General features: G+C 38.8%; 2 protein-coding genes across 4 annotated transcripts; both read left to right on the top strand.

Annotated features, from left to right (window-relative positions):
* Positions 1–6,752: 6,752 nt before the first annotated feature.
* LOC105046636 (SNAP25 homologous protein SNAP32-like) lies at positions 6,753–22,919 on the top strand. Of its 3 annotated transcripts, XM_073259797.1 has the most exons (6): positions 6,755–6,967; positions 8,752–9,345; positions 21,200–21,293; positions 21,369–21,496; positions 21,585–21,682; positions 22,673–22,919. In XM_073259797.1, exons 2-6 carry the CDS (start codon positions 8,839–8,841, stop codon positions 22,770–22,772), a joined length of 927 nt encoding a protein of 308 aa, XP_073115898.1. In that variant the 5' UTR covers positions 6,755–6,967; positions 8,752–8,838; the 3' UTR covers positions 22,773–22,919. The 3 variants fall into 3 exon arrangements, with proteins under 3 accessions (XP_073115897.1, XP_073115896.1, XP_073115898.1); XM_073259796.1 differs by having other exon boundaries at positions 6,753–6,967; positions 8,699–9,345; positions 21,200–21,496; XM_073259795.1 differs by having other exon boundaries at positions 6,754–6,967; positions 21,200–21,496.
* A 139-nt stretch (positions 22,920–23,058) lies between these two features.
* LOC105046635 (uncharacterized) lies at positions 23,059–26,257 on the top strand. The gene is given in 3 exon segments (XM_010925287.4): positions 23,059–24,095; positions 24,098–24,411; positions 24,526–26,257. Coding segments are annotated over 3 exon segments (1,131 nt in total). The 5' UTR covers positions 23,059–23,791; the 3' UTR covers positions 25,039–26,257.
* The last annotated feature ends 578 nt before the right edge of the window (positions 26,258–26,835 follow it).

The raw sequence follows: 26,835 nt of genomic DNA, 5'->3' as shown, positions 1-26,835 counted from the left end.
ATGGAGTTGCAAGCACAGCCTACCAAAGAAGGATCTGAACCACTGACTCAAAGCAAAATCTGTGATACTGTTCTTGGGACATGGTCAGGATATGTATGTTGACTCGGGCATGGGCCGAAATCTGTTGGCTTATCATCAAAAACCAGAGCTTGAGAGTCTTCTAATAGAGAGTTGTGTGAAGAGTTAGCAAACGCAGCGTGAGTTGATTCAAACAATGAAAGCTCGACAATAGTTAATGCAAGCTTGACAGCAAGAGTTGGAAGACTTGGTGAGGAGATTATTGTCATCATCAGCTCCATCTACGTCGTGGTAAGTAATGTATAATAATTGACAATCCTTAATGAAAATGTATTTATTATTTTGGCATCAATGGATGAAAAAGTATTTGAAATACCTTCTTAGTAGTATTATTTGGGATTTGGTTTTGGTTATTGACTTAATAGTATGGATGTGGTTACTAGTTTGTTCTCTTGATTTGTGGTTGAGTTTAAATATTAGTAGAAATATTGCCGAATTTTAATCACAGCTCTTAATTTTAAACTAATTTGTATTTTGTATGTTAATGTTGCAGATAGGAAGATGTTGGCCATCAAAGAAGATTTCAAGAACTAGGTCAAGGATTTATTTGCTGTTTTAGACTTTTCAATCTTGTTAGACATGCAGAACTTTTTGGTTATGCATCATTAACGACCATATGGAGTACTTTGTTTCTTAAAACTATGTTGACAAATGTGATACATGGAGGATTCGTAATATTGTAATGTGATTTTAAATCTTATGTGGTGGTATACTAAATGTTATTTATTTATTGTAATATTAGATTTGTTAGCAAAATAGGTAAATTTAAAATCAGTGTTTGGTGGCAAACTTTTACCGGCAACATCATTTGCCACAAAAAATATCTAGACTTTTCCCAATGACTCCATTTCACCGATAATAACATTTAAAAGTATAGATATATTTTTTTTTGATGATATATTTGGCCGCAAAAATTCTATAGACATCTTCTGACAATAAAATTTTGTTGCTAATAATATTTAGCGGTGACAAAATTTTGCTGCTTATATTTTTTTCGATGATAAAAATCATCGTTAAAAGTCAAATTCCTTTTCTAGCGATAGTAAATTTGCTGCAAAAACTAATTATTTTCCAGCAAAATACTTCGCCACTAAAAGAGACATTTAGCATCGAAAAATTTTGCCACCAATAATATATAGCGGAGAAAAATTTTGCCGCTAATACTATTTAACGGCAACAAAAATCGTCATTAAAAGTCAAACTTTTTTCCAGCGACAGTTAATTCACCGCCAAAACTCCCTATTTACAAGCAAAAACTTTCACCACCAAAAATGACATTTAGCGGCAAAAAATTTCACCGCCAAATATGTATACGGCTTGTATTTTTACGGCGGATATGTTGATAACGTGATAAAATTAATGCTCTTTAGTTGATGTCACCGCAAAATATTTGATATTTTCCAGCAAAATATTTTTCATCGTAAAAAATATAGTTTTTTGCAGCAAATTTTTTTTCATCATGAAAAATATCTCCCAACGAGCTTTTCACAGTAACTTTTTTGTCGCCTCAAAATATTTTTGCTGGCGATTTTTGGACTTTTGGCGGTAATTTTTTTCACCAAAAAAAAGTGAATTTTCTTGTAGTGATAAGTGTTGCACATTAGAATAACTCTTAATTTAGCATCTAGAATAGTAATATCAAATATACATAATATATTAAAGGAAAAGCCAGTGCTTTTTCGGTGCGACAAGTATCGCACATCTAGCATTCCATGTGTCAGCCATCTAATGGCTCATTTGTTCACATTTCAATGTCAGATGTTAGCGAACGAGGATAATATGTAAAATGTCACACAATAAATGAGCCTAAAATTTAAAATATCACATAATAAAAATAAAATAATAAAAAAATCAATCAAATCTACATGTTGGTTCTAAAAGCCACTTGCCGATCCTGTTTGCCATCTGATCCTACCAATGCCTGATATATTTTATATTTAAAAGAAAAAAGAATCATGTGATTAAAATCTACTTGCTGGATAATCTATTGATGGCAGGACCCACTTGTTGGGTGACAGAGATCGATTTAAGAGGGAGAGCAGATCTTCTGATCATTCTACCTGAATTATGGATCTAGACTGCTTGATAATAGATAGCTAGATAATAGATTTGGCAGGCTGAGATGATAGTAATTTGGATGGAGGGTTGTAGAGTCTCACAAAGGGTGATGATGGAGGAGACTGGTCGATAGAGGAAGGAAGAGAGGATCTATGTATATGTTCTCCATATGATAGGAGGAGACTGTGCGTGGAAGAAATTTTCTGTGGTGAAATTTTTTCTTTTCTTTTTTAACCTACAGTAGATATATATCCTCCCATTTTCATTTTACAATGTCATCAGACAGATTGGGGTGATTGCTGTAGGTGTGCTGCAATCATCCGAACCCCTTGCTACATCATCTGAGGAAGAAGGGAGTATTCAATACATTCATTTTTTATTTTTTTTAAATACCATTAGAGTAATGGGGGCTGCTATGGTAGTCTTCCTCTTCCCATGCTGCATCATGGTGGAAGAGAGAGGGTTTATGTCCAATCAACATTGTTGATCATCATGGGATTTTTTATCATGGGATTTTTTGGAGGTTGCTGCATAGAGCAGCCATCCATTCCCAAGAATCGCCGTGGACTCTTCCATGGTCAATGGCACTACTAAAGTCCAACAGCTTCTACGTGGGTTCGTGTTACAGGTAGGGGTGATAATTGGGTCGGATCGAATCATAAACGGATCGGATTAGATATAAATCGGATCAGAAAATATCAAATCTGAATCCAACTTGTTTATTAAATAAGTTAGATTTTCAAATCTAAAACTGACCTATTTAATAAACAGATCATCCGATCCGACCTATTTAACCTATTTATATTTATAACAGGTTTAAAAAAAATCCAACCTGACCTGATCCGACTCGATCCAACTCATTTATTAAATAAATTAAACGGGTTAAATAGATCAGCTGTCTGAAATCTGAACCCGATTTGATTATTAAACAGATTAAATAGATCAATCTATTTACGATCTGAATCTATTTAATCCAAATTCAAACGTGTTTAAAGCAGATCGAATGCGGATCGGATTGACAAGTTGGATCGATTTTTGTCATCCCTAGTTACAGGTATGAGTTATTGGGTTTTGGGCTATAGAATTTGGGTTCGAGCATTCTTTGGTTATTCAAAGCTTCAGATCCACAGATTTGGATATATAAATTTGGGTTATCGAGTTACTAGTGTATTAGTTTATCAAATTCAGATTTTAAGTGGTGGGTTATCGCGTTTCGGTTTATTTGGGTGTTGGGTTCGGGTTATTTGGGTGTTGGGTTTCGAATTGTGGGTTATTGGTTGTTGGAAGGTGGTTTGGTTGGGCCAGGATTAAGGTTAGGATTCAGTTTCGGGTTAGGGTTAGAATGAGTAATTGGATTAGGTCAATTGTGAATGAGTTTGTATCCAATTAGGGTTGAGACGGGCGCTTGGGTTAGGGTCACAGTTAGGGTTAGGGTTAGGGTTCGGAAGTGAGGATGGTGGGGTTGGTGGGGTTCAGGTTTCCGAGGGAGGTGGGGTTAGGATTTCGTTGGTGGGTGAGAGGAAGGGACAATGGTAGTGAGGATTAGGATTAGGGTTACCTGGGTGGGGGAGGGATGGGAGGGATAAGGAGGGTTAGGATAAGGAAGTGAGGATGGCATGGTTGGTGGGGTTCGGGTTTCCAGTGGAGGTGGGGTTAGGGTTTCGATGGTGGGCAAGAGGAAGGGACAGTGGTGGTGAGGATTAGGGTTAGGGTTACCTAGGTGGGGGAGGAAAGAGTAGGGTTAGGATGAGGATCTGGGATGGATTAATTGTGGATAGGGGTTGGGGTGGCCGTTTGGGTTAGGGTTAGGGTTAGGTTAGGTTAGGGTTCAGGTTAGGGTTAGGATTAGGCTTCGAAGGTGGGGATGGTCATGGAGAGAGCTAGGGTTTTTGATTAGGAAGAGACTCATAGGTTAGGGTAGGGTTTCAAAGTGGGTAAGAGAAAGAGATGGTGGTGGGGAGGATTAGGGCTAGGATTTGAAGGTGGGGATGGTGGTGGAGGGCATTAGGGTTTCGGTTGGGACTAGAGTTTTGGAGAGGAAGAGTGGTTGAGGGACATAAGAAGAAAAAAAGATAAGGGGGATGATCGGAGAAAGAAGGAAAAGGGAACAGAGAAGGAGATGATATCGGAGATGGGCCAATCCCAGTTGAGAATAGAGAGGAGAGGCTCTCATAGCAACTGACAGCCTCCTATCTTCAGGGAAGAAGGAAAAGAGGAGAGGAATGATGCCGATCACGACCTTCACAAGTCCATCTACTCGGAGAAGTGGTGGATTCGTCGGCATGGGCATCACTGTTCCATGCGGGTTGTTGGGTGGCGAGATCGATGCAATAGGGGATGGACTAGCCATAGAGGGAGCAGAGTTGGCCAGAGAGGGTGGAGATCGAAGAGGGGGGTGGTCGGAGAGGGTGAAGATCGAAGAGGGGGGAGGAGATCGGAGAGGGGGGTGCAGGGAGGGCAGCAGGAATGGAAGGGTTGAGAAGGAAAATAGATGGTTTGCATGAGGTGTGATTATTTAAGTCCCTAACCGCATAAGAATTTTATGCATTCTAAACATATAAAATATTGGCCGTGTAGAGGATTATGTAGGCATCCTTATAAAACAATTTATGTAAAAAATATTAGAATTTTATAATATTTGGTTCTTTTTTTATTTAGATATTGAAAAAATGATTTAATAATATTTTTTAAAAAAATAAAAAAAAATCTTACATACATTGGTGGGAAAAACCACCTTCCAAATAATCCTTTTTTATTGCATATGATATTTTATTAATATGATTTATTTAATATGGTTTATGACTATATTTTTCTAGGAAGGAGAAACAGAATTGAAATAGTTTTTTTTGAATAAATAAATATCATTATTATTTATTTTAAATTATCATTATATTTAAAAATTATTATTTATTTTTAATTATTATTATTTTTTTGATTGATTTGGGGCCGCTGCATATATCGTGGGTTACTTGCTAGAGGAGATATAGAGGTAACATCCGACCAAAAATTGTCGGAATTTTTGTTATATTTTTTTTTTTTTTTGTATTTATATTAAAAATATAACTTAACAGTATTGATGGAAAATGATGTATGATGTTGTAGATTAAAAAAATTAATATTTTTGGATAATATAATATGATAAAAATTAATATTGATGGAAATTTAACTTTTTTAGGTTATTGTAATTATATTTTAAGGGATTTAGGAATGAATTGTATATTGGATATTTTAAATTTAGTAGATTATTCAGTGTAAGATAATACCATCATATACTGCTTTGTTAGGTTTTGAAAATAATTATAGAATTTTATGTTTTTCTAATTGATTTATTGATTTTTAGCTAATTATAATTATAAAAATAAAAAAAAAATTGAAATTTCATCGAAAGTCATATTCCAAGAAATAATCGATAGATTAGGCTTATCTACATCGATTTATAGATTATAGGCTTGGAATGATGGTATGATGAGATCGCATGTGGAGATTGTATTTGAGTAGAATGGTGAGTCGCTTAAAATTTTTAAAGCTCGGAGACCATTATGCTTTTTTTTTTTTTTTTATTACCGATCTTTTGTTTTGATCCGCTGCATGGCGCGGATTACTTGCTAGTAACTCATGATGCGTAGGAGGAGAACTCCAACATATTTAAAGAGTTCGCTGATGGAATAAAGCCAGACAAAAATCTTAGTTTCTATTTTTGTCGTTAAAATAGTCCGACAAGACATTTTTCTAATGGACGACTCATGCTACCACAAAAACTATCCAATGTATTCATCACATAAGTGAATTACTAAATTAAAATGTTTAAACGGAAAAATAAGAAACAAATGCCCAAACTTCCCCCTTCTGCCATGGATAAGCTTGAGGCAATCTTAACCCCTATTTCTGTCAGCGAACTAGTAGATCATGACGAGGCGTGCATGGTAGTTGAACATTGAGTTCATCAGTATCTGTCATTCGTAAGGACAATGACCTCAAAGCTCATTCCAAGTCTCAAAAAAGCCCATGGCATCTCCAGCAATATTCTGATTTTTCACAAATGGTGCTTGTGATTCTTTTAACCCATTCCGAACATGGCCATTTGATTTAGGCATGGAGGGGGAAAAAAATCATATGACCATAGAAAATCTATAATTCTAAATATTGATAAAAAAGTCTTCTTCTCCTTCCCTCAACTTTTCTTTCTCAAGTTTAGTGCAAGAAAGAAGAAAAACTGAACCTCTCATTTGCTTTTTCCTCCCTTTGAAGTAGACTAAAAGTATCCTGGCTTCAAACCCCTAAGAGCCTGTTTGGACGTCTAGGTCCAAAATCCTAGCGAATTCATGGATTGGGCCAACAACCATAGAATGTCATCATTAATCACTCAATCAGAACCATCTGATCTCTGCACCCTGATGTTCTTCTAGCAACCGCATACCTGCGATCGCAGACAGCTGTGACGACAAGGAGCGACAGGGTCCCAACGGTCTGATTTTCTGATGCAGGCTCGCAGCAAAGCGAGAGAAGATCTCAACCGTCTACTCTACGCACCATCTTTAACCTGAGCCGTCCAATTTTTTGAAAAATCCATAAGATTACCCAATATTGTATATAAATATTAATAGATCTAAATTACTTTAGACTAAAGGCCTCGTTCTGCTTTCCTTACCACCCCTTCCCCTCCCACTCCTCTCCGCGCCCCCTCACCGCGGCGGCCAAAGTCTCGCGGCGCCCTTTCGACGAGATCGCCGCGTGGGTGACGAGGAAAAGCTCGTCTTTTTAACCTCCTCCTCCTCCTCCTCCTCCATCGTTTCTTCGACTTGCCGTGGTCGTGGAACTCGGGCTTTTCGAGGTATTTTTCTCCCTTTCGTTCTTTAGTTTTGATTACTTCGATCTCTTGTTTTTGGTTTCGGACAGGTTTTCTGATCTATGTTCTGAATTAGGCCTTTTAATCGGCTATTTTATTAATTATTTCTTGAATTATTGAAGATAATGAGAAGGACTTCAATCGTATTCGAAAGTGTTTCAGTTCTTGGAATGCTCGTCCCATTTGTAGTTTTTGGGCCCAGTTCGATCTATAGTTTATGATCGGGTTGATAAGTGTGTTATTTGCTGGTTAGGTATATTTTCTTTTTTGAGCGTTTACGATCTCTTCTGTTCGTTTTTTTCTTTCTCTTGGATGTTTATTTGGGGGGTTTAAGAATCTTGTTAAGGAAATGTGAAGACTTCATTTCGCTTCCTCTGGGTCTTATTTATTTTTGAATCATTCCTATCTTCAATTCCAAGGTTCTTCGTTTGCCGATCTTTACTTGATTCTGATTCCGTGACTTCGGGTCTCGGTTACTGGGTTTTGATTGCCGTTTCCTTTTTGGTTCTAGGGTTTGTACTTTTCACTGATGGTGATGTTTTGGGATTTATCTTGTTCTTTTTTTAAATAAGTGCGTGTGTGGGCTGAAAGTTCGTTAGTTTAGGGTCTTATAAGAATCATGTGTCTTTTATTCAACTACTTTTGTTTCTAAATTACGGAATCGAGGATTTGCTCTGCTCTTAATTCTTTGTATTTTAGTTACTTGCTTTTGTTTTTATTATTTGCTAATTTCTTAAATAAGAAAGAGTGTGATATCTAATTTCATTTAACATTTTGATTTTATTGCCTACTGTAGTTGTTTTTGTAGGATTTGTTCGTAAATTTTTGCAGAAAGAGGAAAAGGTGAAGCAAGACCACCACCACTTACTTGACGAAGCATTTTGGTTTTCTGAAGATAAACCTATATTTGATTTCTATGGTTCTACCATAATACTTTCTTGATTTTTTTTTTTTTACCTATTTAATTTCCTGTAATTGGATTTTCATTCCAATTGCCAATTGCTTTTTGTGAACTGCCATTGCTTTTAATCTTTCGGTTTTCTTGTGTTACTATCATTTAGAGGAATCAGTACTCCTTTGGTTTTGAACATATGTGCTGTTGATATGGTTTCTCTATAACTGATTAATATGCTTCGGATTTCTGTTCCTATCCCCTTATGTTCACTGATATTTCTGAGTATACTTTCTATTTCCTTCATTAGGTTTTCAAGTATTGCTTAATAATTTCGTGGACTCTATCATACAGGAGATCACTGCATAAACTTATTTATTAATTCTGAAGCCTGTTAACAACATTCTGCTAATCTCTGATCCACCGATAAATTTTCTTATCTCAGATATCAAAGCATCTCAATACTCTTTTGTAACATCTAGCATTGTTTCTTTCCTCATTTTGCCATTGCACTTTCTATCTTATTGACCACTGGGCTATATCGTACTGGTATTTGCAATTCTTTTACCCTGTCCATGTTCTTTGTTTACCATCACTTTGATCTGTTTATTTAATTAAATAATTCCTAATGTTAACTTTTTTCTCATCATCGCTAAGTTTTGATTTGGTCGTTAACTTGTTCAGCCAGTTTTTTGTTTCAACATGGTCTTTTCATCTTGTTTGTGATGTTAGTTTTTGCATTTACCTCCTCATGTCCATCTATATATTTGGTCCTATATTGTGTTTGTGTTGTTTTCTTTTTCATAACATTTTGTTGAAACCAGTATTAGAGAAGAAAGCATCAATGTTATAAAGTGGCAGCCTCTTCTGTTGCCAGGTACCATCGACAGATTTCTGTGGTGAATAGAGTTCTGCTGATTGTGTGCTGTTTTGGTTGATATCTCTGTCAGCATTTTCAGCAATTATGGCTGTTGATATCTCTAAAATTAGCCTAATGAAGACACCTGTGTCTAAGGTCTCTAAGCAACATTCTCCTGATCCTGGTTTTTCGGGTTACAACCCTTTTGATTCTGATTCGGAATCTGACTTGAATCATACGACTGCAAGAGCTTCCTCAGCCCCTGTGATCAGCAAGGCAAAAAAAACAATCTCCGAATTTAGTTACAATGGAGATGAAGGAAATGGTACTTCTTCCTCATCATCATATTCAGGCTTTTCGGCTTCAAGGAACAAATACAAAAATGACTTCCATGCCTTGGGGGGGGGTTTTGAAAACCAGTCTGTGCAAGAGCTAGAGAACTATGCTGTGTACAAGGCTGACGAGACTACACATAAAATAAATGGCTGTTTGAAGATTGCTGAAGAGATGAGAGAAGATGCTTCAAGGACACTTGTCACCTTGCATCAGCAGGGCCAACAAATTACTCGGGCTCATCTAACTGCTGCAGACATTGATCATGACCTCAGTAGGGTATGCTTTGTTTAATTCATGCAGTTCTATGTTCAACTAGATCTATCTGGACATGATAATCTAGCAAGATGTCGAGCCCTTTTCCTTGAAAATTTGCAGAATTATGGATACTTCATTATTTCTTGTCAGGCAACTCAAATATAGGTCATAAAATTATTTCATAAGATACTGTGAGCATGATATTCTTTATAAAAGTCTTTACCTCTAAGGCCCTAAAACTACTGTGTCTGTCCACTTTCATGCTTTTCTATTGTGGAACTCATATTGGTAACATGTATTGTGATCATATTTTTAATAACTTGTTCTTGGGTCTATGTTTCGTTGTTATCTTGATTTTTGCTACCGCTTTCTTTGCTTTTTATTTTGAGCTTAGACCTTTTAAGGTTTAGCATATTTTTCAGTTAGATTGTTCAGCAAGTGGTTGTGACTATCTCACATTAATAATTGTTCAATCTTGGCACTGGGACAGAAGGATCACTAAGTGCATTAATTATCAGTCTTGAACTACTACAGTACATTTTACAGTCCATAGAAAATGGTAGAATTAGTGTGGATAATGAAGGAAAAATCACCTTTTTCCTTTGTAGGATCTTCCAGATTTTATCAAATCTGGGACGGAATAATTTAAAAAAAATTTTTATCCTATGCTATTTCAGATCCAATGTCTGTAAATCTAATTTTATTATCTGATATTTAAAATCTAAAATTAAATCTAAATGTGATGAGGAAATAAGTAATACCTCAAGGGTAATCTGATTACCTTGTAGATGATCTCAGCACAACCCGAGGTTCTGATGTAGCCACGCAAGCGCCTGGCCTCTACCGGTATCCACTCGGGCAGGACCTGGAACGTCTTCTCTTCACGAATCTATGCTCCAAAAATCAGATCTCTATCTGATTTGGAAGTGCTTCAGAACTCCTTCTGAAGTTGGAGCAGCAGCCTGTCGAAGATGTCCTGCAGCCTTCCTGTTCCAGGCGTCATCACGTCTTGGACCTTTGCTAGATGGACGTCCAACTCCTTGGACGTGAAGAGGGGAGAGAGGAGAGTAGGGAGGACGTGGAGAAGAGGAGAGGATACTCGTTTTGGCTGGGTATTGAGCAAAAACTTACAAACCCTAGGCGCAGACAGGGATTTTATAGATCCTGTATGCTGCGCAGTGCCACATCATTCGACCAATTAAAAAATTTCAATTAATTTTGAAAAAATTCTGATTGGTGCAGTGATGTCATCTGATCCCATCAGATAAGAACTCCACCTTATCTCCAAAAGTTGGCGCCAACTTTGGATAAGCATAAGCAAGGTGGCGCCAAAGAGTCCATGTTAATCAGGACTCTTTCATTCTTATCCATTTGGGACGCCCACTTTAATCCAATTGGGCTCATACCATAATCTGATTATGGCGCCCAATTCAATGTGGTTTTGGCATGTGGACACTCTACAAAAATCCTCCAATGAGCTCTCTTCAGTTTAAGACCCATATGTCAACATTTGACAGATGTCTTAAAATGAAATTGGCAGGTGACAGGAATTAGCAGGTGCTTGTCTTAAATTCGTCTCATGAATTAAGACAAACTTTTTCTGAGCTGGACAAGCTTCATTTAGACTGAGAGAAACTTTCTCAAGGTTCTCTGGGTGAGTCAAATCACATTTGGCTCAGTAGAGACAGAAAAGATTACACGAGGAGAAAGTTAGGCTCAATCGTGTGCTAGCACGATTTTCTTGAAGCTAATTGGATCTTATCCAAATCAATTGGATTAGCCCAATTGATGACTAACCCTTGTTTGTGTGATCCAGTTAGGTTCAATTCCGTATGGTAATGAGACATGTCGTGATCTCATTATCGACATTATTGAAACTCTTTTCGATGGATCAGAACTCTTCTGATTCAGACAATTAGAATGATCGATTATCAATATCATTCTAATTGCTCCCAAAATCCATCAGTGACACCTAGCACAGTATATGGTGGCAACCCATCAGAACTGAAGACGGACCTCTCGGTGCAGCTACCTGTGTGATTGAGTTCCTCTATCATGAGTCCCGACTGAATTAAGGTTAAGGTGAACTTGTCGAACCCAACATCAGTCATATGAATCAATCGATCGATCCGAGTCCGATATGAAATTCTAATGGAAAACTCTTTTTTTACTATTTCACTCTGTCATGGCCATGGGCTTAAGAACTCGTTCTTTCGATCATCATAGGACTACTCTCATCTACCGAGATTGATAGATCCCATCTTGGTGCGACCTAGTTCCTACAATGAATATGCTACAGCCAACATACACCTCAAGATTCCGAATGGCTAGGAGACCGAGTTATAGTATAGTCAAACTATAACACACTCAAGGTGAACTGTCGATGCACCTCAGGTGAAAGAACTAGACACACAACTGCAGCATCGAGCTAGTCATCGACGAGAAGGTAGACTTCCTTATGACTGCTCGATATGGTCACGCTCAGTACTCTCGTTCTCAACGAATACCTGTACTCTTGCTCCGGTGTCTCCACACCGTAGACTCAAGATACATCTATCCTAAGGAAGCGATCGTACACCAACCTTCCGGATCGATCACCATCCTCGTGATGATCTTATGATCAGGAGCTGTTTATGAGTTAGTTATGTAAATTAATGCCTTAAATTTTCAACTCTTGAAAATATTAATTGACATTCCTACTAACTCAAAGGATGTATCATAGACACAATGTACACAATGTGATAGAAGAATAACCCATTTATTAATTTATAGTCAAAATTATAAATTTGCCCTTAGATTTGTACAAGAATGTGTCAGCCAATCTGGCATCTAGGGCATACATCTAACAAACTCCCATTTGACCTAATGCCAATTGGCTACATATCTAAGTCTCATCTTCTCAATGTGGGCTTTGATCTTTTACGAGCCTAATGGCTTTGTCAGCGGGTCTGCCACATTGCCTGTGGAGTCGACTCTCTTGACATCGACATAACCTTTTTCGAGGTAATCACGGATCAGATGGAATCGCCGCTCAATGTGCTTGGACTTCTGGTGAGACCTTGGCTCCTTAGCTAGGGCTATGGCGTCGTTATTGTCGCAGTAAAGAGATATGGCATCCGATGACATCACTCCAAGCTCTGCGGTAAACTTCTTGTACCAGAATGCCTCCTCCGTAGCTTCCGATGCAGCAATATACTCTGCCTCCATAGTGGAATCAGTAATCACCGTCTGCTTGGAACTCTTTCAGCTGACTGCACCACCATTGTAAATGAACAGACTCTCAGATGTCGACTTTCGATCATCTATATCAGACATAAAGTCTGAATCTTTATATCCCTGAATCTGGAGTTCTCCATTTCCAAAGACTAGAAACATATCCTTAGTCCTTCTCAAGTACTTAAGGATACATTTCACAGAAGTCTAGTGCTCTTCATCTGGATTTGACTGATATCTGCTTGTGACACTCACAGCATGGGCTATATCAGGTCGTGTACATAGCATGGCATACATGAGGCTTCCTATTGCCGAAGCATAAGGGATCTTGCTCATGCGTTCAATCTCCTCAGGTGTTCTAGGGCACATCTTCTTGGAGAGATGAATGCCATGTCTAAAAGGTAATAAACCTCTTTTGGAGTTTTCCATGCTAAACATTTTTAGCACCTCCTCTATGTACATCTTCTGTGAAAGTCCGAGCATCCTATTTGGTCTATCTCTATAGACCTTAATACCCAGTATAAAGGATGCCTCTCCTAGATCTTTCATAGAGAACTCCTTAGACAACCATACTTTGACTGAGGTCAACATGGGAATGTCATTCTCAATTAGGAGGATGTCATCTACGTACAATACGATGAAGACAACTGCGCTCCCACTGACCTTTTTGAACACACATGGTTCTTCCTCGTTCTTGATGAAACCAAACGTTTTGATCACATCATTGAAACGAGTATTCCAGCTTCGAGATGCTTGCTTAAGTCCATAAATGGACCTTTGCAGCTTGCAGATCCTGTGATCATCATCACTGGATGTGAAACTAATTGGCTGTTCCATATAGATATCTTCCTCAAGATGTCCATTTAAGAACACCGTTTTCACGTCCATTTGCCATATTTTATAATCGAAAGAGGCTGCAACAGCAAGCAATGTGCGGATGGATTTTAGCATTGCTACGGGCGAGAAGGTATCCTGATAGTCAATGCCTTCGCGCTGACTATAACCTTTCGCTACGAGCCTAGCCTTGAATGTCTCCATATTTTCATCTGCACCTATCTTTCTCTTGAAGATCCATTTACACCCAAGAGGTACAATACCTTCAGATGGATCTACCAAGGCCCAGACTTGGTTTGAGTGCATCGAGTCAATTTCTGATCTCATTGCCTCTAACCATTTCTCGGAGTCGATATCTGATATCGCCTCGTCATAGGTCTTGGGATCATCACCATAAATCTTATTTTTCGTGAGGAACATTTCTTCTACATCCTCTTGTATGGTACCTAAGTACCTTTCAGGAGGACGGAAAATCCTAGTTGATCTACGAGGTGGAAGAGGTTGTGTTAGGACTGGTTCTGATTGATTTGGTTCCTCAGGTTCTTTAGCTCGTTGCTCTTGGGAGACATTCTCCTTGAGCTTAATTATTCTTCCGATTCCACTATCTTAAATAAATTATTTTTCAAGAAAAATAGTATTTCGACTCACAATCACATTGTGGTCTTCCGGAATATAAAAATAGTATCCTAATGACTCTTTAAGATATCCTATGAACCGAGCTCTAAAAGACCTGAACTCTAACTTGTCCGTCTGCTATCTCTTGACATGAGCCGGACAACCCCAAATTCTGAGATGATTCAGACTTGGCTTCTTACCATGCCATATCTCATACAGTGTGGTAGGAACAGTTTTAGAGGAAATCCTATTCAATACATAAATTGCTGTCATAAGACACCCCAAAAAAATTCAGAGAGGTCCGTGAAGCTCATCATGGAACGGACCATATCTAATAGGGTCCGGTTTCTCCGTTCTGAAACTCCGTTGAGTTGAGGCGTTCCAGGTGGAGTCCATTGAGAGACTATACCATTGTCTTTAAGATAGTCTAGAAACTCCCGACTAAGGTATTCACCTCCTCGATCTGATCGAAGAACCTTAATGGGCTTTCCTATTTATTTTTCTACCTCATGTCTGAATTCTTTGAACCTTTCAAAAGCTTCAGACTTGTATTTCATTAGAAATACATACCCGTACCTAGACATATCATCGGTAAAGATAATGAAGTAGACGTAGTTGCCTCTAGCCGGCACATCAAATGGGCCGTACACATCCGTATGTACTAGGGCAAGTAGGTCTGTGGCCCTTTCCCCATGTCTCACAAAAGGAAGCTTGGTCATTTTGCCTTGAAGGCATGATTCACAAACTGGATATGACTCGGAAGTCAACGGACTCAATAGCCCGGATTTCTCCAATTTGTTGACCCTGTCTTCCGCTATATGACCTAGCCTTAGGTGCCACAGATACCTATTATTTAGACTATCTCTAGGCCTTTTAATTCTTATGGCATTCACATTTTGCTTGATATTAAATACAGATACATCAACATGTAACTGATAGAGATCGTTAATGACAAAATTATTTGCAACTTTATTATTTTCATAAAAAATATTACAATGATCCTTATGAAAGCTAATCACGTAGCCTTCTTGTGCTAAACATGAAACAGAAATCAAATTCTTGCTTGCTACAGGCACATAATAACAGTCTCTTAAAACTAAATCTAATCCTAATGGTAATCGCAGAGGATAGGTTCCCACGGCCACAGCAGCAACTCTTACTCCATTCCCGATGCGTAGGATTATCTCCCCATCCCTCAGCCTCCTGCTCTCCTCAAGATCCTGCATAGAAGTGCACAAATGAGCACTAGAATCAGAGTCAAGCACCCAACTGGATGCAGAAGAAACCGAAAGATTAGATTCTAAAATGAGCATACCTCCAGAAGGACCATCCTTCTTGTTCTTCAGGGTGGCTAGGTACTGAGGACAGTTCCGCTTCTAATGGCCGTCTGATTGGCAGTGGAAATATTTTTCCTTATCAGCAGCCTTCTTCTTCGGTTCTGTCTTCTTCTTCTTGCCGTCTACCTTCTGCTTCTTCGCAGACTTCTTTTTCTTTCCAAAAGACTTTCTCTTGGAAGAAGTCCGCTCCACAATAAGAATTGAGCCTTTTGAACCCTTCATAGAAAGCTCAGCCGTAACCAGCATGTTCATTAACTCGGCCAAAGTACACTGCATCTTATGCATATGGAAGTTCATGATGAACTAACCATATGCATCGGATAAGGACTGAAGGATCATATCAATCTGAAAATCCTTGTCTAAGATGATATCGAGTTTCTCAAGCTCCTCAAGATTCTTGATCATTGTCAAACAATGATCTTGGACTGACTGCCCATCACGCATCTTGGCTTTAAAAAGTCTTTGACAGACTTGATATTTGACCGCGCGACTCTGTTCACCAAACAACTCTTGCAGGTGAGCCAAAATTTGGCGGGTAGTCAAAATATTCTTATATTGGTGCTGCAAGTCATCAGACATTGCACCCAACATGTAGTACCTTGCTTTATTATCATCATCCGTCCATTTTTTCAGAGACGCTCTCTGTTCAGCAGTCGGACGTGCTGGCATGGCAGGTGGGTCCTGGTCCAAGACATGAGTCAATTTTTCGGAATCCAGAATAATTCTGTAGTTCCTCAACCAGTCTTTAAAATTGGGTCCAGTCAATCTGTGGGTGTCTAGTATTTTGGTCAGGGGGTTGGAGGTAGACATGTTTCCTGTAGAGAGTCGAAAATTTCTAGTTAGATTTTGTAATCAGACTTAACCAATTTGTTTAGGGGTTTCATTTTTAAACAAATTAGGCTCCCATTATTTTCTCAGATCCCTACACTCCCTTGGTAGAGATGTGAAAATCTTCGTGATCAGTAATTTTTAGTGGGTAGTGCGGTCTCACCGACTGGCTCATCACCTCACCTAACAGTTATTGGTGATGGGTCAACTGATGAGTGGACAACTCTTGTCCAATGATTCTCTAATCATGGTGCACTCAAAACTTGGTCTCTAATTCATGAAGTTCACCGTGTCCGAAAATTACTCCAATTCTTAGTTAAGTCAGACCCACCATTTGCACGAACTAGATTCCTGATTGGGTCCCTCACCGTATTCGGAATATTGAGCCCAACCCATCCTCTAATTCGTAGCATCCAATGCCCAATGGACATGGTTGCATCTTTCCGGTGCAACTAAGCCACTGTAACCAGCCGAAAACAATCAAGCCCGGGAAGTGCCTGCACATCCACAATGGTGGAAGACCTAGACTTAATATTTTTTTAGGGAGATTTGATTTAGGTCTCATTAAACTTGACTTGACATAGTCATAAAAATTATGACTAACCTAGTGGCATGGATCAGCTCGAATTGTTAGCCACCTCTAATCAGAACTGAGTCGACACATATGGCCAGGTAAGTGAGACCGATGGGAGGGATATGCCATTAACTCAATAAGAATGCATTCGAGTCGAGTAGCTCTCAATTAAAAATCAGTCGGTCGCATCTGCCCAACTTACCTCAGACACCAAATTGTCGAACCAGAACTAATTGAGTTAGCCTACAATCCAGGCTCTAACCTCTAAGCCAAATTAGGTCTTAACTTGATCGAGTCACATCTAAATGTGATTCGATCTTGACCCAGACTTAATCCTATTAGGCTGGTCAATTATTAGCTTTCATGATCCCATCTAACCAACTCTTGATTCGGTTTGATCAACCGCTAGACCTAATTGAGCTACTCAAGTCCGAATTCAATTTTATGAAAATGACTTAGATCTGAAATTCTCAATTTTAGACCTAACTTAATTTCATAAGCTTAATTCATTAATTAAGTTTGGGTTCATAAACAAAGCATGTAAAATAAATCTTAGGATTTCAGGATCTAGGATTTTGCAGAAAAGTAAGTTTTGATTTCTGATTAAGGATGAACGCGCAGCACCCCTACACGTCATAAGAACACCCCATTGAATGGGAAGAGAGGGTCTTAAAATCCTACTTCGTTCTTATGACCGGATGGCTATGAGGAACACCTTAATCAGAAATATAAATTTAACTACAAAACTAGTTAGATCTAAATTTACATATCTCATATATAATTTAAGATCTAACTAATACATGCTTTGCATACATCTCATGTATCAAAAATCGATCTAATTAACATACTTTCAGATCTGATACATCACATGTAATATCTGAAAAATAAGATTTAAATTGAACTATTCAAAATTAAATCTATTCTAGACAAGTTACTGGAACAATTCTACAACTAGTCTAGACATGCAACAGATCAATTTTATGAAAAAATTAAAATTTTATTTTATATTTTTTGATCTGATTATAACACTTATAACATCAGAAAAACAGAGAATAAATTAAATTTAATTCATATTTTAATCTCATTAAAACATAAAACTTAAGACTGTTCATGGATTCAACTAATCCTAGTCTAGTCATGCATCTCATGCATGTTAGATCTTCTTAGATTTAATTTTAAATATTTTGATTTCAGATCCTATCACATTTGATGTGACATCTGAAATCATTAAATATTAGATAAATTAAAATTAAAATCAGATCTAAATTAGATCTGAAACTGAGCCATCAACCTGGCTCTGATACCAGTTGAAGAAAAAATCGTCTTTTTCCTTTGTAGGTAGGATCTTCCAGATTTCATCAAATCTGAGGCGGAATAATTTAAAAATTTTTTTTATCCTTACGCTATTTCAGACCTAATGTCTGTAAATCTAATTTTATTATCTGATATTTAAAATCTAAAATTAAATCTAAAAGTGATGAGGAAACAAGTAATACCTCAAGGGTAATCTGATTACCCTGTAGATGATCTCAGCACAGCTCAAGGTTCTGATGTAGCCACGCAAGCGTCTGGCTTCTACCGGTATCCACTCGGACAGGACCTGGAACGTCTTCTCCTCGCGAATCTACGCTCCAAAAATCAGATCTCTATCTGATTTGAAAGTGCTTCAGAACTCTTTCTGAAGTTGGAGCAGCAGCCTGTCGAAGATGTCCTGCAGCCTTCCTGTTCCAGGCGTCACCACGCCTTGGACCTTTGCCAGATGGACGTCCAACTCCTTGAACATGAAGAGGGGAGAGAGAAGAGCAGGGAGGACGTGGAGAAGAGGAGAGGATTCTCGTTTTGGCTGGGTATTGAGCAGAAACTTACAAACCCTAGGCACAGACAGGGATTTTATAGACCCTGTATGCTGCGCAGTGCCACATCATTCGATCAATCAAAAAATTTCAATTAATTTTGAAAAAATTCTGATTGGTGGAGTAATGTCATCTGATCCCATCAAATAAGAACCCCACCTTATCTCTAAAAGTTGGTGCCAACTTTGGATAAGCACAAGCAAGGTGGCGCCAAAGAGTCCATGTTAATCAGGACTCTTTCATTCTTATCCATTTGGGGTGCCCACTTTAATCCAATTGGGCTCATGCCATAATCTGATTATGGCGCCCAATTCAATGTGGTTTTGACATGTGGATACTTCACAAAAATCCTCCAATGAGCTCTCTTCAGTTTAAGATCCATATATCAATATTTGATAGATGTCCTAAAATGAAATTGGCAGGTGACAGGAATTAGCAGGTGCTTGTCTTAAATTCATCTCATGAATTAAGATAAGTCTTTTCTGAGCTGAACAAGCTTCATTTAGACTGAGAGAAACCTTCTCAAGGTTCTCTGGGTGAGTCAAATCACATTTGGCTCAGTAGAGATAGAAAAGATTACACGAGGAGAAAGTTAGGCTCAATCGTGTGGTAGCACGATTTTCTTGAACCTAATTGGATCTTATCCAAATCAATTGGGTTAGCCCAATTGATGACATCCAGACTCTAACCCTTGTTTGTGTGACCCAGTTAGGTTCAATTCCGTATGGTAATGAGGCATGTCGTGATCTCATTATCGACATCATCGAAACTCCTTTCAATAGACCAGAACTCTTCTGATTCAGACAATTAGAATGATCGATCATCAATATCATTCTAATTGCTCCCAAAATCCACCAGTGACACCTAGCAGTATATGGTGGCAATCCATCAGAACTGAAGATGAACCTCTCGATGCAGCTACCTGTGTGATTGAGTTCCTCTATCATGAGTCCCGACTGAATTAGGGTTAAGGTGAACTCGTCAAACCCAACATCAGTCATATGAATCGATCAATCGATCCGAGTCCGATGTGAAACCCCAATGAAAAACTCTTTTTCCATTATTTCACTCTGTCATAGCCATGGGCTTAAGGACTCGATCTTTCGATCATCATAGGACTACTCCTCTCATCTACCGAGGTTGATAGATCCCATCTTGGTGTGACCTAGTTCCTACAATGAATATGCTACAGCCAACATACACCTCAGGGTTCCGAATGGCTAGGAGACCGAGTTATGGTGTAGTCAAACTATAACACACTCAAGGTGAACTGTCGATGCACCTCAGGTCAAAGAACTAGATACACAACTATAGCATCGAGCTAGTCATCGACGAGAAGGTAGACTTCCTTATGACTGCTCGATATGGTCACGCTCAGTACTCTCGTTCTCAATGAATACCTGTACTCTCGCTCCGGTGTCTCCACACCGTAGACTCAAGACACATCTACCCTAAGGAAGCAATCGTACACCAACCTTCCGGATCGATCACCATCCTCGTGATGATCCTATGGTCAGGAGCTGTTTATGAGTTAGTTATGTAAATTCATGCCTTAAATTTTTAACTCTTGAAAATATGAATTGACATTCCTACTAACTCAAAGGATGTATCACAGACACAATGTACACAATGTGATAGAAGAATAACTCATTTATTGATTTATAGTCAAAATTACAAATTTGCCCTTAGATTTGTACAGGAATGTGTCAGCCAATCTGACATCTAGGGCACACATCTAATAGGTAACACTAAGTACCTTATCATATTAATTGAGGTGTCAATATCTTTTCTATTCTATACTGCAGAATTGTTAAAATAGTATGTCATTATTTCCCCTCTGAAGACTATGATTATAAGCTTCCTCTCTTCCTCAATGTCAGATTTAAGGTAAGAAATAGACAACTTTGTCATTTCTGGGAGGTCAAAATTAACCGAGAGTTGGCAATGATGCTGAGGTTGTTAGTGTAAAATTAGCTGCAGATGTATAATTCACTTCCCAGGTGTTGGCATCTTTTGTGAATTATGGTTGAAGATAAGGAAATCCTTAGCATTTATGTTGGCAATGAAGTAAAATAGGATGAGGCTCTATCTAGGAGATATCCCTGCATTTTCTGTTTGCCATGGTGAGTTGGAAGTAGGGCTGTTAGTTGGGGGAAGAAAAACTAATCCAGAAATCCATCATCTAGTGTTATTCCTTTGTTTTTAGTGCTTTTTACAGATGATTCTCATGCAATTTATTCTGCTCTAACATTGAGGTCTTATGTCAAACTAAATCCCCCAAGTCCAATATATTTTTGTGGCTCACTGAATGATTGCCGGAAGATGAGAAATGTGGATGCTTGATGTGGAGTTTTTTCTTTTTCAACCTTTGATATTAAAACCACATGTTTATAGAAAAATTGATGTACTAGATGGCTTTAGAAATATATTCAAGTACTAATTTTGTGATCATCAAGTCTTCGATTTGTTTTTAGATTTGCTGCTGCTTCAAGGTATTGCCTTTTTGTTAAATTCCCATCTGCTCCAACCTAGAGAAGATTGTGGATATACTACATAAGGCTTTCTAGTTAGGTGCCCCTTAAGATGAATGCCCTACTTAATTTATATGTTTCTCTTTTCAGGGTGAAAAGCTTTTGGGAAGTCTTGGGGGCATTTTCTCCAAGACTTGGAAGCCAAAGAAAAATCATGAAATAAAGGGGCCTGTATTAACAAGAGGTAAATCTAGAATAAATTTTGATACAGTGAACTGTCTAGATGATTTGTTATCTGATTTGATCAATCGATATACAGATGATTCTTTTATACAAAAAGGAAGCCACATGGAGCAGAGACAAAAATTGGGATTATTGGGTCCTTTGCCTCGGTCTGATCCTCGAACTTTTCCTTCTGAACCCACAGCTGCACTGGAGAAAGTTGAGGTAATGCTGATAGTAGGGAGGAGGAAATTTTTAGTAGCTATATACGACCATTACCTACTAAATCTAATTATCTTGTTTTTTCCAACAGATAGAGAAGGCCAAGCAGGATGATGCCCTTTCTGATTTGAGTAACTTGTTGGGTGAGCTGAAGGACATGGCTATTGACATGGGTGCTGAGATAGATAGGTCAGTTGTCTGTTTCTTGCCTTCACATCTTTTGGCATCTTGGCATGGTCTATGTTTTGATTTGGAGAACTCATATTTGCTGGTTTTGATTAGATGCTTCATCTATTTACGACTTCATCCCTGAGCTTAAGCCAATCCCAGGAGATTAAACCTTTTCACTTTTTTACTGAAAACACCTTTGTGGTTGAGTTCTGCTCTCTGCTCTCTGGGGAAAAATGTGGTATGGAGGAGGAATATGTCAAAGTGAAAGTATTGAGGTTGGCGATGCTGACTGCCTAAGCTTTCTTTGAGTGGTGGTATCTACTAGAGAAAATGATACCAATCCTTTGTTTGCATGAGCTTGATGTGTGCATCACATTTTGCATTGTGAGATTTTATGCTCTCCTGTTGCAGTCTTATCCTTTTCAGTCATCAAAGTCCTTTTCAGTCATCAACCATTTTCACATCTTATGGTGGGATCCACCTGAATTCAAATGGGAATGGTTGAACTGGAGAGCTTGAGAACTTGACAAGGATTGGAACTCATATTATATGGGTATTATTTGTATCCTTTTGATCACTATCATGTATGTCATCAAATCACATTATTGCTATGCTTCCTCTTTATCTGTTTCTGGGTGCCTCATTTGTGTGCGTTTTTAGTTATTTTTCCCTGTAAGCTTCTTATTCAGGACTTAGAATTGATTAATCTTTGTAAAGAAATGCCCTGTGGGTAATGACAGATTGGCGTTGCTAGAAGTTGAGCTACCTAATAGCAATAATAAGCATAAGTCATGATATCAAGAACTTACATTTTCTGGAGAAACTATCTTATATTTGAGATAAAACTAACATAAAAAGGCCATCTGACACCAAGTGATGCATTACAAAGGACACATTTTGTGAGCATTGACTACATTAGTTGTTTATTTCACCAAATCCTACCCCAGTGAGACTTTCCCCCTATTTTCTGTTAAACTAAATTTCAATGTTTTGTTTGGTAATTGGCAGGCAAACCAGAGCTCTGAATCATATGCAGGATGATGTTGATGAACTAAATTTCAGGGTGAAAGGAGCAAATATTCGAGGACGTCGTCTGCTTGGAAAATAGTTTCCTAATGTTACAAAGGATCTGTGTTGAAGGCAAGCTGGTTTTTCAGCAATTTTTGTGATCATGACCAGGGCATACTTCTTTTATCATAACATTCCAACCATTAAATCAAATTGGGTCATGCTGGTCGCATGCTCACATTATGGATCTTGCTGCCATTTAAACGCATGTCCTTTGTGTTTCCATGTCAAGCTCGAGCACTCTCATCTTTCACAATTTGCATCATGTAAGAGTTCAGTTTCAACAGATGGGCCGCACATTTCAACGTAGAAGCAAGAATGGGTTACAGTTCCTTGGGGAAGATGGACGAAGATAACACTCATGAAGCCTAAAAACAGAGCTGTAAAATTTTGCGTGCTTTATTATGAATTTGCTACATCATGAAAACTCTCATTTTGGAAAATGGATGCTTTCGAAGTGCACATGGGGTTCTCTCTCTTATGCAACTCTGAAATGTGAATCACCAGGCAATTCAAAACTGTTTAAAACATGAGATCTATGGCGCCTTGGGAAGGGGGAGACTCCTTCTCAATATGATCCAAATCCAAAAAAGGCGTGCAGTGTCAGTAGGAGCAACACGTGATTGATGCAGATCCAAATCCAAAAAAGGCGTGCAGTGTCAGTAGGAGCAACACGTGATTGATGCAGTACGATCCTTTTTGTCAAGGAGAGATTCTATGAGGTGGGCCATCCTATATTATTACTGTTATTATGACAATAAAAAATAAGAAGACAAGCACTTGATGAACAGGGTTTAGGGAGCAGATGTAAGTCACAATTTCTCCAAGGGGAGACATCCAGCAAATAAAGACTAGGATGATAGAAAACGCTGTATAATATAAATCAGCCAGTCTCCCATTAATTTCATTCCCCTAAACCTGCTACCCAAAAGCACTGTCCGAAAAAGATGATCTCATGATCTCATCCGATCCAATCCCCATCAATCCCTAATTTATTATTCGTCTCCTCTCCAGTGGCCGCCTTGTGCTCTCCCCACTTTCTACCCATCCGCCTTCCAGATGCCTTACCCTCACCACCACCAATGCTCTTACTGCTGCTCTTGTTCCTCCTCTTCCACCCCCTCTCCTCCCCTTTTCTCCCCCGCTGATCAACTCTTCCAAGCTCTCACCACCCAACTCCTCCTCCATTTCCCATCCCCTCCTCATATCTACTCCCATCAATCTCTCAAATCCCACAACCCCTTGTACCCAACTCCATCCCCAACCCATCAGCAGCCAAAGGATCAGGAGCAGCAGCAGCAATACCACTCCCGAACTCACCCTCTCCTTCACTCCCTCCTTTCCCGCGTCACCGCCCTCGAGTCCTATGTCCCCACCTCTCCTCCACTTCTGCCCCTTCTCCTCCTCCTCCACGATCCTCGCCGGCGTCTCGGCCTCCGTCTTCGTCTCCATCCTCTCGTCCTTCTCTCCGCGATGCGGCGGCGAGGACCATCCAGGCCAGGTTCCGGCTCTTCCTGGTCCGGCGATCCCAGACCCTCCGCTACCTCAAATGCCTTGCCTCCATCAAATCCCACGCCGCCACCCTCCGATCCTCGCTCTCCGACCAAACGGCCTGCCGCGATCCCAAAGCCCTCTCCCAGAGAGCCACGGGTCTCCTCCTCCAGCTCGATTCCATCCAGGTGAGAGGGAGAAAAAAAGAACTTTTCTTTCCTTTTTTTTTTTTTTTTTTAACGCGAGCTTTCTGATGGAATCTCAGAATCTTTATAATTTTCCTTCGTTTACTTCAATGACAGAGCGGTGACCCGATGATCAGAGAAGGGAAGCGGTCGATCAGCCGAGAACTGGTCCGGATATTGGAGTTTGTGGAAAAGGTTTTGGTGAAAAAGCACGAGCGCTCTCTCGGAGCAGGGGAGGCCGCGGGCATCGGCGGCAATGGAAGTGAAGGATTTGGAGAAATCGAAACGCTGCTGCGATTTACCAAGCAGACGAAAAAAGTGAGCTTTTTTGAGAATGAGAGGGAATCTAGGGTTTCTGCTGGTGCTTCTGGGCCATATCCAGAGCATTTCGAGGAACACAGCAATGGTGGTCATCAAAGAGGTAACATAGAAAGATTGTGCCGGGAAGTGACAGGTATGAGGATAACAGAACATTCGAAACCAGAAGAAGGGCTTTCTCAGCTCAGTGATGATGAGAGGAGCTCCGAAGGTGGTTCTGAGAATGGAGGCAGGTATGGAAGTCGAGGCCATTTCCGTGGTCTTTCTGCTCCCTTGCCCGTGCTGATGGAGCGGACGAGAAGAGAGCAGTGATTGCCTTGTGCTGTTACTTAGCCTCTTGGAAGAAAAGGTAAGTGAGGAGCTGTTGTTTCGGGCCATTTACTCATTTAATGTAAAAAAAAAAAAAAATCAAAATAATGTATCGAATTTATTTACCAGAACGATGCAACGGATAAAAATATCATTTAGAATGATATTTTTTATATAAAAAAATATCATTCCGAACGATATTTTTTGATCTTATCACTAATCCTTCCGCAGTCTACGTAGAATAAAAAAAAAAAATTTAGAATGCTATTCAAAATGGCGTTTTTGAAAATGTCATTCAAAATATCATTTTTGAAAATATTATTTATAATGATATTTTTAGATATCGTTATAAAAAAAAATTTAGCTGCATCCTATCTATTTTTTCTCTTTCTCGTGTCCTATCTATTATTTTTGAACATCAGATGGGAAGAGAGGAGGGAAGAAAAAATTCAACCGCATTCTATCCGTTTGTTCTCTTTCTTGTGCCCTATCTGCTTTTTTTTTTTTTAGGCATCAGATGGGAAGGGAGGGGGGATGCCCGGTGGGAGTGCGTTAGATGGGGGGAGGAGGGAAGGGAGGGGTGGGTGCGCATCGAATGGAAAGAGGGTCGGGGGGTGGGGTGGGCGTTGGATGGAAAGAAGGAAAGAGGGAGAGGGTGCGCGGCTTACCAACGGTAGGACATCAGTTGGGAGGGAGAAAAGAGTTGGCATCGGCATCAGTGAAGTCGTCGGGAAGGAGAGAGGTAGGTAGGGTGTGGAAAGGAGAAGCAAGTAGGATGCAGTTTTTATTTTTTTTTTAATAATGACATCTAAAAGTGTTATTCTGAATGATACTATTACAAATTTCGCTTTCAAAAATGATATTTTGAATGATATTTTTAAAAACGTCATTTTGTATGGTATTTTAAGTTTTTTTTTTTAATTCTACGTAGGTTATGGAGGAATTGCTGAGTAGATCAAAAAATATCATTTGGAATGATATTTTTTCATATAAAAATTATCATTTCAAATGGTATTTTTATTTTTTGCATCATTTCGGTAAATAAATTCGAAGATATATTATTTTGATAAAAAAATATATTAAATGGGTAAATGACTCAGTCGTTTTTTTGCTGTGTTATTGCTGACTTTGTTCCGTAGGCTTAGCCAAAAATGTAACTATTGTACTTCGAGACTGTCTTCTCGACTAACTATAATTATAAAATCATTAGCAAATTACACAATCATATAATTATAAAATCCAAATCAAGGGAGGGAAGTAGGTTAATAACTTGGCCATATTGAGTTAAGCTTCACTGCATCATAAAAAGTTGAACCAATTGTAGCATTTGATAAGGTTAACATACAAAGCTTGGTGCAGATAAAAATGCATAAGCATGAACTCCCTCAATGCAAGAAATTTGAAGATTGATACATCTTCTAATCTTGTGGACACTGATTAATGATCACCAAAAACTGTGATCGAAAAGTTTGGATAAAATAATAATCTGGTTACCAACAATCGTAACAACAGTTCTGTACAGCAGTAGGTATAATTTTGAATTTCTATATTCCTCTTCTTACCATATGTACCCTGACTTCAGTATCACTTCTCCACTTCTTTGATATTAGACTAAGAGGATCACACTGCTATTGATCCTTATCTAATTTTGTAAATACTATTGATATATAATACAAATTTTGGAGGAACTTCCTTCTTGTTCCTCAAAAAAAAAGATAAGGTTAACGGTCATTAGCAAAACAGATTTGGTATTAACACTTAAAAAGAGATTGTCTGACATGTTTAACATAACAGGTGAAG

This window comes from Elaeis guineensis, chromosome 6, assembly GCF_000442705.2.
Source record: "Elaeis guineensis isolate ETL-2024a chromosome 6, EG11, whole genome shotgun sequence".
Classification (NCBI taxonomy): domain Eukaryota; kingdom Viridiplantae; phylum Streptophyta; class Magnoliopsida; order Arecales; family Arecaceae; genus Elaeis; species Elaeis guineensis.
Note: the sequence above shows the minus strand (reverse complement) of the source record. Positions and strands in the feature narration are given on the sequence as shown.

What these genes read in the sequence shown, in the direction of transcription:
- LOC105046636 (XM_073259796.1), top strand. Translation starts at nt 8,839, where the DNA reads ATGGCTGTTGATATCTCTAAAATTAGCCTAATGAAGACACCTGTGTCT. An exon ending in CTGCACTGGAGAAAGTTGAG is followed by an intron (nt 21,497 to 21,584) that starts GTAATGCTGATA and finishes TTTTTCCAACAG; the next exon opens with ATAGAGAAGGCCAAGCAGGA. An exon ending in ATGGGTGCTGAGATAGATAG is followed by an intron (nt 21,683 to 22,672) that starts GTCAGTTGTCTG and finishes GGTAATTGGCAG; the next exon opens with GCAAACCAGAGCTCTGAATC.